Consider the following 11,060-nt stretch of genomic DNA (forward strand, 5'->3'; position numbering starts at 1 on the left):
ATGCAATGTCTTCAATGCACAGCTCGAGGAAACAACATCACAAAAAACAACAACAATCACCTCACTTCCGCAACAACATTCATGGAAGAAGAAGAACCCTTACCCTTACCCTCTTCCTTGCCATCGTCTTCTCAATTTCATTCTCAGAAGCTACACCTAACCATGAAGCACTCGCACTCCTCTCATGGATGTGTGATGCTTCTTCAACTGTAGCCTCTGCATTCCATGATTGGAACCCACAAGACCCAAACCCCGGTAAATGGAGCTACATTTCTTGCTCTGCTCATGGGTTCGTCACCCAAATCACCGTCAATTTCATCGAGCTTGCACTCCCTATCCCTTCCAATCTCTCCTCCTTTGCTTTCCTTCAAACTCTTATCATCTCTGATACCAATCTCACGTACCAAATACCAAAGCTAAGGTACGTGGTTGAGGAAACTGAGTTCAGCAGTCCGATTTACCAAGGTAAACCAACGGGAACATTTTGCCGTAAAGGGATTTACGAGAGTAGAGGGATACACTTGAAAGCTTCCGTCCATCACCGAGAATTACATCGGCCGAAAAATTACTATTGATAGTTCCAGCTCCGACGATAGTAAGCCATGGTGCAAGGTTAGCTACAGGCATTCCATTGGGGCCATCGTTACCAGTTGAGGAGGAGATGAATACACCTTTAGAGACGTCGCCCGTAGGTAAACGGAAATAACAAGTAATCGGTTGAAAAAAAATGAATGATTCAGATTATGTTAATAAGATCAACGGTCAAAAATAAATATGATGTTTATATGAACCGGATGCTTAAGCGCCACTACCATTTAACCTTTGGTTTTTTATAAATTGGTAAGGTTGTGTTCGGTAGTCATTCTGTTTTAGAAACCATATTTGGTATCCTACCAAAAAAATAAAAATAAAAAATAAAATTAGAATTTTTCGTTTTTACGTTAAGAGGAAATTACACTCCCCTCCCCTATATGTTTTAAGTATTACATTCAGACCTCCTGCGAAGTTTGTAATTACAAAAAAACTTTGTGGTATAGAATTAGATGTTAAATGTCTTTTTTACCCCTCTTCCCCTTTGTTTAAATATTACTTCATCTAACTTGTGGTGATCCTTCTCTTCTTTTCGACTCTCCTTTCTATATTTGCTCTGGTGCTTGCTTGATCCCCTTGGTTTCCCACTGACATCTCCTTCAAAACCATTAAGAAGTTCTTCATCTCTGTAATCTCCCGTAGCAGACCCGTTTTGATCCCTACTATTATCATTTTGCTCCAGTCTTGAATCAACCCAGTCCTTTCGTTGTAAACACAAGAAAAATTACAACAACACAAATAATTCTTTCCTAATCACTATCTATATAAATTCAATAGGTATATATGCACCAATGAGATGGAAACAAATATTGCACCTCTAAGAGTGTAAAATGGCTCACTTGGAATTCATTAAAGATAATAAATCCAACTTCAGCAACTCTACACTAAAAAGATGATCGTACATTTGCAGAAAAATATGATTTCTTTGTATTCAATACTTCAAATTAAGAAAACAAAATGGAATATAATTGAAATAAACTCACAAAACAACACTGAGTTGAATGTCACCAAAAACCCACCCTAATTCTTCTGTAGAATCACTACTAAGTAAAACCCATATCAAAGAGAGATGAGGAGACAGAGCAGTGTCAATAACATGCTGGTATGGTTGAATTCACTCAAACATAATGACTGAAAGTTGCCATACTATCGTGCTGGTCAAGAGACCCAAACAAAGAGAAGGATAGAGAGATTATGAGAGAATTAAGGAGCGGCTTACCTATCAAATCTGGCAATGGTGCAAGATGGAAGAATCGGCCAATCGAACTTCCTTCGTTTCTATGGTTCCTTCCAATACTCGAAGAGAGAAAATAGTACAGAGACAATGGGAAACAGAATGCACTAAAGCTAAAGCAAACTCCTCGGGGAAGAAAATGCTCCCCCAAAAGAACCTTTCATACAAAATTTATAGATTGTATTCTCCCAATCAATCGCCAAAACCATCAACGTTCTCTCCAATTTCTCAAGGAAGAATATGAGAATAAGGGTCGATCTTCAAGACTTCAACAAGATGAACAAGAATCGATCACCAAACCCATCAATGCTCTCTCCGATTTTAGATTTCAGATTTCAAAAGCATATAGCGCAAGTTCAAAAACCCTGACTCTCCCATGGTTTCTCAAGGAAAAAGATGATAATAATGGTTGAGGGCAAAATCGTCATCTCCATTAGACTAAGGGTATTTTGGGATTTAATACAAATTTATAACACACTTAACGGTTTCTCACTCACGGTTAGGGTATGGTTGATATATTCTACAACTTAGAAGGGAAGAATTTGTAATTACAAACTTCACAATGGAGGGTTGTGTAATACCTAAAACATACAGGGGAGGGGAGTATAATTTCTTCTTATGTTAAAATTATGTTTTAGAACAAAACTCAAATGTTGAAACATAGTTATCATGTTCCAACATTTCTTGTTTCTAACTTTTGTTTTATGAGAATTCGTTGGATGTTAGTTGAATTGTCAATCATTGAAAACAAGCTTGATCCAAGAAAAATAAACTAATAGAGTGCTGGTAGACCAAAATATACTGTGTTTGGTAGTCAAGATGAGAGAAGAAAAGAAAAGAAAAACTGACCAATTCGAACCAAATCCTCATCATTTTAATTTTGGGCTAAGGTTTTATGGAATCAAAAAATCGAAACCAAAATCATACTGAAATAGGAAAAGCTTGTTTAACAGTTCCGTTCTGGTTTGGCTCAATAATATATTGAAATCAATCCAACCCTATCGAAACTAGATCGAAACCATGGATTGACACCCTTAACCAAAATTGTCTAAATCATAATACCAACAAAACCCATTGTTCGAACTAAAAATAAAAAATTCGTTTTTTCCTTTTTGTACATAAATATTTTGTTTATGGATGAAAATGGGACAACATAGTTGGGTGAGCTAGACTATGAAAATATAATAAATTCTTCATATTGAACGAAGTGTCTGAAATACCTTTAGAATTTTGATTTCTATCGCTCATATGGTACAAATACCGTAGTCAATTATACTAGAAAAATCTTCCCCTTTCTTTTTTCTTTTTATCAAAAATGGGGACCACAAGTCTAATAGACTGGTATAAGAGAGCCTTAAAAGAAATTGACAACGGATCGAAAGTGATCCAACCAATAGCTATAGGCTTTGCTTTGATTTTTGTAGACCGAATACTATATTAGTCCAGTTTTGATCTTACCATTCGATTAAAATTAGACCAAATCAACTGCTTGGCACCTTAGATATCATGTCTATACTTTGACCCTTCTCGGGTCTAACACAATCAATAAGGCTTATAACTAAGGGTCTATTCAGTAACTCTGAATCCTTCATTTCCCGAGCCTCCTATATAATTTGTAATGGAACCAATAATTCTGATAAAAACATCTCAGCTGGGACTTATTGTATTTTAACTCAAGGAAAATGTGTGTCATTCTACTAACTATCTTATGATAGGAAAAATGATTGAAGCGACATCAAGGAGTTATGGTTATGGATCAAAGCAAGCTCACAATCTAGGAAAACAATAAGTGGAAGTTTGGAGTGATCTAGAAGAATTGGAATATTTGTTTTCGAAGAAAAGTATCAAATTGTGGATCATACCCTGCACTATTTTTTTTTTTTGGGCTCAAGCCTACCGATGAATTGGTCCTTACCGTCAAATCTTTTGCCTATCAAACTATGATTCACAGAACTAGACTCTCAGATTTTGATGTACATAAACACTTTTCAAATTTTCTTAATGCAATTTTGTTTCCTTCTATATCAAAAAATGAATAAATAAAATAAAAGGGTCCACTTGGATACAATTTAATGCTGACAAAATGCATTGAGAATATTCCCAACTAGGGATGGCAATGAGGCGGGTTAAAGCTACTATCTGCCCCACCTTTACTCTCAATGAGTCCGGTATGATGGTATGACCTTTTTGGGTTAGGGTTTCATATGGTGTTTGAAAACCCCAAAGTAACCATGCCATGTCGTGCCCTAAGGTCCTAAACCTATCGGCATCCGCTCTTATTACCATGTAAAATTAAGAGTTTTGATGACCTACCCATATGGTGATCGTCTCACCCCATCTCTCACCCTTCATCTCCCACTGACACTGCTCTGACTCGGTGCCAATGGAGGATAGAGAGTGGGAGATGGGGGTGGACGATCACCATATGGGTAGGTGATCCAGACTCTAAAATTAGGGAGCCCTATGCATGCTTTGTGGGGTGGCTCAGAATATATAATGCAAAACTGGTACAATAACTAAATCCGCCTTGTTGCTATTTCCATTTTTGAAGACCCTAAACCATAGACTTTGGAATCAGATTGATTTATCCAAATCACCAATGCTAGGAAGAAAACAAGAAACTTTTTTTGAAGATCACTAATCAACTAAGCTAATATCAACAACAAATGCCTAGCATGGTTGGTGAAATTATGATGTGCAAAGCCCACACTCGTTAAGAACCTAAAGTTTACTGATAAACACAACAGTTTTAAGGAATTTGATACATATTATTTTTCTCTGACTTCCTTAAAAGAAAGCCATTCTCAGCCATCTAATATGAAAACCAACAACAAAAAAGAAACAAAAGTATCTATCTAGTGAATTTCAATGAGTTTTTTTTTTTTTTTTTTTTGGGAATTAATTTCAATGAAATATAACAGCAAAAAAAAAAAAAAAAAAGAGAAAGGCCAATGAGAACCTCCCCCCCCTTTTTATCTTTCTAATGCTTACCTGGTTGAGCATAACTTCCAACTTTGATGTTGATTTACAAATTAGATGCATGACCTTCCTGGCAAATGTTGTCAATTTGATATTATTACTTGTATCTTCAACAGTTAATCAAGATTATGTATCTATAATCCAGCTTTCTTTTGAGAAATGACGTAAAACAAACATGGTCATGACGTTAATTGTGGTTTTTTTTTTTTCTTATCATGTGTGGGTCCCATGGGATCCAATTCCAGAACAATACCGTATAGTAAATGGTGCCGTATTAATGGGAGGGATCGGTTCATGTTCCTTAAACAGTTCTACACACTTGAAATCTCGAACAGTCAAACGTATCTTTATTTGCTACAAATGTTTCTTCGTAATTATGACATAATTACGAATATATTATTATGGGTAAGAGAATGTTACCTCTTGATGAAGGTACACACACCAACAGTTGTGGCCAATATGAGGGCACGCACGAGCATCTTCATCAGCACAGGATAAGGCAGTCTTTTTGCACCCACTGTGTCTAGGCATAGACATACGCCAAGAGGAAGCGCTCTTTCTATGAATTACTAACTAACCTCAAAGAAGTGAAGGGAAAATATGCCTATATAGAAGGTAAGCATTGTGGCCTCTACCCTAAGACACATGAAATAGTAAAACGATCGCCCCTCCCTCATGATGGACGAAAATCCCGTTGCTGTTGATGCTTCTATATATGCCCCATTGGTTTCCGTGTTTTTTTTTTTTTTTAATGTGTCAGGACCAACTAATCTTGGGGGAGATTAGCACAACAACCCACCATCATGATCTCCACTTAAATCACAGATGCATAGATGAGGAATCAAACCTGAGACTATGCGTCTAATCTACACAATCCCAAGTTCACCCTAACCATCCGGGCAAACCCACCGGTGGGTCATTGATTCCTGTGCTTGTGCAAGGGCCAAGCCGCCTTTCAAGGAATCCTCCCCATTATAAATATGCAACTTAAACAGGCCCTAGCAATTCTAGTTCCAATTGATTCTTTATTGGTCTTTTAATTCTATGCTGTTAGAAAACCTCTCCTAAAACCGTTCCGCTTCTTTTACTAGTCAGTCCCAAATACAACTCCTATCATCCATGATTGATTTTGGACAATTCTCAATTTTAATCCCACAGATACCCTTTAACTTTTTTGCCTTTTTTCACATAAGAGTGTATTTTAGGAGATTATATTATTGGAGGAGAGGAAGCACATTTCACATTCGAATAATTAAATATGAAGTCCTCTCCTAACGATAGTCGCTTTGGCCGAGTGGTTAAGGCGTGTGCCTGCTAAGTACATGGGGTTTCCCCGCGAGAGTTCGAATCTCTCAGGCGACGAAAATAAATTTTTTTTCCATGGTAGTTCCGTACGTGCATTGCCAGTTTGTTGAATTGATACCCTAGCTACCTAGCTGTGATCACTCACACCTTTGAAACTTGAGGAGAAACGTACATGATCTTCCCTTTTAATTAATTCAATACAACAAACAAAACTCTCCATCAACTAATCTAAGAACCCTAAAGAGAGTCTATGAAAAAGGAATGAATTCTAGTTTTGAACTTTAGGTGCGGCAAACCCTAAACACTCATGACTGACATACATTTCTTTCAGGCCTTACATCCTAATCATACCTAGAGCATTCTCCCAACAACTCTTTCGAGTCATTAGAGAGTATTATCCTAACCACTAAAACTTAACCAGTACTCCATGGAAAATCCACGATACTGGCAAGACTATTACAGTTTAAGTTGATTTTTGGTCGTATTTGGATGTGAGGATATATAATTCTTCCTTAGAGACCCCATGATTAGGGACCATCAATGGAACATAATTAGGAGAGTTGAATTCATGACTTCTGTATTATGACTTTGTCAGGATTAATCCCTTTCTTCGTCTAGGTTGGGTGGGGGTGGTGAAAAGAATAAGACCTACTTTTGATATTAAATATTCAAAGAAAGTTTTCTTACATCTTGGGTGAAAGAAAAGTACACCTATTTAGGGTCATAAATGTACTACCCTATAGTACAAAAGTGGTAATACTCATATACTATTCCTCGATAACCATTATACATACCATCCAACCCCCTTGGTTAAGGGATTATCCTTTGACCATTACTAAAGGAAAATTGTTTTTTTTTTTTTTTTTTTTTCTTCATTTTTAATTTGGACAAATAGGTTTTATATACATCACATATAGATAACATCACACGATTTCGGTCATATTGCGTTGGTTTTCGGGGTTGGAGTAATTTAACACAGACAGTTGGGGGCATTTGTATTTCATAGTCAGAGGTGAAATTCTTGGATTTATGAAAGACTAACCACTACAAAAGCATTTTCGAAGGGAAAATCAAGAGATGTGTGTTGCATATCTAGTTTTCAATGCAAAGTTTTGTGTTGATTACATATTTTTCAACGCGGAGTTATATGTTCGAGTTGTTACTTTCATGCTTAGCCAGACTGTCAAGAATTTGTTATCTCATTCCTCATTTTATTAAATTAGGTTGGGTGATGGATTGCCTTGGTGGCGGACATAATGCATATATGATGCTTTGGCTGGTAGGTCAAGTAGACAACCGATACCTTATTATAGTCTGTAATTATAAGCTTGTGGCTGATTTGTTGTGGTGCATCAGATTGACAACCGACACTTATTATAATTAGCCATAACCTGTCAATTTTTTTGCATGGATCCTCATGCTCATCCTTGCTTAGAATCTACATGTACCCGACCTTATTAAATTGGGATAAGATTTTGGATGTTGTTGTTGTTGTATACTAAGAGGTGTCAAATAATTTGTAACCTTACTTTTTGTTTTTGTTTTTAAGTATAAAACACATTTTTTTAACTAGGGTAAATTCAGTCATGAAAACTTGTTATATAAATGAAAATTTCTCAATGGATAATCTTAACAAAGAGATTTTGAAAGTCTACCTACCACTCACATATATCATGCTGTTGACATTGTGTTAATTTCTATTTGGTATTATGGTGTTTTCACTATGAGGAGTATAAGACTGTCTAGTGCCACAATTATATGATTAGCCTAAGCCATCAGCTACTTAGCATGATTTCTTCCATTGAAAGATTGTCCAAAGATTTATATACGTTTGGCATGGCTCGCGTAACTATGTGCCACCACTGCTAGTATTGCAAAGATGAAAAGAGCATAAGAAACAAATATTTTTAATTGCAAATAAGCAACTCTGAGATCGTTATGGCATGTAAGAATCTAGAAACAAAATGATATAAGGTGACACTTTCTCCATCTTATATTCAATATATAATCATCATAGTATTGTCCTCTAGATAACTAACTTATTGTGCTTAATTACTTTTTTTTTACTTCTTTGCAAGTTGCATGATGGGATCCTTAACTTTAGGTACCATAATTTTGATATTTTTCTTCTTAGACAGCAATGAAAGGAAATGGTTAATCATTGAATTTTGATATTTTTCTTCTTAGACAGCAATTAAAGGAAATGGTTAATCATTGCTTTTTGAATCCCCACAACATTGAGGTTAACAACTGGAATTATAAGAAATCCATGTTACAATCAGAGAAAACTGACTCCACTGCAAGTGTCACAGATGGAAAATTAATGTGGTTCCATTTGGAACTCTTGTTTGAGTGAACCAAATATTGTGAAAGATTGCCCTTCTAGAAATCCATTATCCTTTCCAAGGAGAAGAGTGGCAACTAGTGATTAACTTAATGAGCACTAGTTTTAAGATTTTGTCCAACACACAATGGAAGGTGGGTTGGGGGTTGATATGAGAGAGAGAGAGAGAGAGAGAGAGAGAGAGAGAGAGAGGCTTTGGATATCTCCATTAATGTGTGGTACATCCTACTTACTCCTCACTAATAATAACTTCCACCTCCACATTTTTCCTTTTGTACATCTCACAATAGCTACAGTTTACCACCCAATTAATCTTGATGGCCCTCTCTACATTGAATATAAACTATTCACAATTCTCTCCAAAAGTATTATTATTACAACAACCCCCTTATTCTCATGAAATAACCAAAATATCCTCACTTATAAAAAAAGTAAAAAAAGAAATTAGGAAATTGAAGAAGATACATGTACTTACAAGATTTGGTTGTCACCAAAAGATAGATTTTCCAGGTGACCTTTATTTTACCCTCCCCACATCATCCAAGTATCATGAACTGGTTTCATGGCTAAAATTACCTACATATTTTGAGAGACCTAGAATAGACCTAAGGTATACAAGAGACCTATAATCTCCTCTGTAATATGTCCTATGAGATGGGTTTGAGCAGTTTTCTGGAAAGCAAAGGGGCTCAACAAGTATTTTCTATACTGAAAGGAAAAAGGGAAAAAAAAAAGAGGTCAGGAGAGTAGCCAATTATTCAACTTGAAAATCAAGATAAGGAAAAGAAAAGACATCTTCCATCAGATCCTCCAAGTTCCATTCCCCCATTCTTAAGTTTTCTCCTTCCCAATAATTCACACTCTCAACCAAAGTCTCTACCTTGTTATTATTGCTGTTGATGATGTTGTTAATGTCATTTATGTGGCTGTTGTTGATGTTATTGTTAATCTTACTGATGGGGTTGTCAGTTGCAGTGTTTTTCTGTTCAATACTAATGCTCTCCAAGGGAGGAACAAATAATTCCCCTTGTACCCCAATGTTATCACCCCCTAAGAAGCCATGACCTCCACAGTATCCATCTCCTGTACCAACTGCTTGTGATAAGCCTGTGGACACATTGAAATACCCTGGAGCACCTGAAAGACTGTAGCAGTTGTTGAGTGGAGGTAATGGTTCAAACTGGTTTCTCATTGCCATCGCTTGCATGGATGAGGAAGAAGATGAAGAAGATGAGTCCATGCACAGAGCCATGATGTCTTGTTCACTCAAGGACATGAGCCCTCCTATGACTTCTCTAGGCTCAGATGAATCACTATTGTTTGGAGATGAGGTTGAAAATGAGTTCTTCATCCTTTTCTTTATTGTGGAATTCCAAAAATTCTTGATTTCATTGTCGGTCCTTCCCGGAAGCCTTGCGGCAATCTGAGACCACCTGAGTGAATCAAAGCACATCAGATCAGAACAGAAGAACTGTTAGGGAGAAGGGTAGTTCTCATGTTTATCAAATAATATTGCATGGTCTGCATGGATGCTTAAGATCTAACATCAACTTATGTTTGCCTAAGGAAGAAAATTAAGTATACTAAATTGGGTTTAATTTGCAGTATCATTAACTCAAAGGGTAGATGCAGACTGTTATGCTCATGCCATATCCATTTTTAGGTCTTTAGTCTATTCTCTATTTTCTACCAAAACAAGAAATTGTCTAGTCTTCACAAAGAGTAACAAAAATCACAAGACCCATAAATATTAATAAATATAGAACTCATCAATTAAGTGCAAGAACATGGTTGCATCAAGGGCAGGCCTAAGAGTTCTAAATATTTGAGTGATGTAGCAGAGAGAGAGAGAGGGGAAGGGACTCACCTGTTGCCAAGGATGGAATGCAAATGGATAATGAGTTCTTCTTCTTGGGGTGAGAAGGCACCGCGCTTAAGGTCAGGTCGCAAGTAGTTAATCCACCGAAGACGACAGCTCTTGCCACACCTCTGGAGACCAGCATTCCGGGCAACATCGCTCCAGCAACCCTGCCCATTGTTTAACATGTAACTCATGAGCTTGTCATCTTCTTCTGGTGACCATAAGCCCTTTCTGAGCTTGTTAGTGCCATTGTTCGTGTTGTTCTTCCCTGGGAGATCAGGCTTCCTCATCACGAGATTTCGATCTGATCCCCTAGGTTGTTCTTCCAACTGGTTTGATGTTGGCAACAAAAGACTTTATAGGTGAAGATAGATATGGAGATAACGAGAGATGGACAGGTTCCCACAAATAAAGGGTGATCTAGATACATTCATACATACACATACATATCCAGAGAGAGAGAGGAGCCTTCATGGAGTGGAAATGATGATAATGATGAACGTGATGGTTGTGGCTTTGCTTAGAATATGGAGAAGAGAGAGAGAGAGAGAGAGAGGGTTGTTGGTTGATGGGTCGAGTGGAAAACGGTTTGGAGGGGGACCTCTGAAAGTGAGAGGGATGGGTGGTCTTCTTGTCTTTGACTCCATATCTTGTCTTTTTCTATACATTTTTCTTCACTCACAAGGTAATCATCATATACGTGTATATATGTGTGAGAGAGAGAGAGAGAGGGGAGGGGGGGGGGG

At 37.1% G+C, this 11,060-nt stretch overlaps 1 protein-coding gene and 1 non-coding gene across 2 annotated transcripts; one reads left to right on the top strand and one right to left on the bottom strand.

The window, feature by feature from the left end:
* The first annotated feature begins 6,084 nt into the window (after window positions 1-6,084).
* Window positions 6,085-6,166, top strand: TRNAS-GCU. The gene has a single exon. It is a non-coding gene; the product is annotated as a tRNA-Ser (tRNA).
* Window positions 6,167-8,634: 2,468 nt separating this feature from the next.
* Window positions 8,635-10,696, bottom strand: LOC122088801 (transcription factor MYB46-like). Its single transcript, XM_042658132.1, has 2 exons — window positions 10,321-10,696; window positions 8,635-9,886 (listed from the first exon to the last, which is right to left on the bottom strand). Exons 1-2 carry the CDS (start codon window positions 10,602-10,604, stop codon window positions 9,208-9,210), a joined length of 963 nt encoding a protein of 320 aa, XP_042514066.1. The 5' UTR covers window positions 10,605-10,696; the 3' UTR covers window positions 8,635-9,207.
* Window positions 10,697-11,060: the final 364 nt, after the last annotated feature.

This window comes from Macadamia integrifolia, chromosome 9, assembly GCF_013358625.1.
Source record: "Macadamia integrifolia cultivar HAES 741 chromosome 9, SCU_Mint_v3, whole genome shotgun sequence".
Taxonomy (NCBI): domain Eukaryota; kingdom Viridiplantae; phylum Streptophyta; class Magnoliopsida; order Proteales; family Proteaceae; genus Macadamia; species Macadamia integrifolia.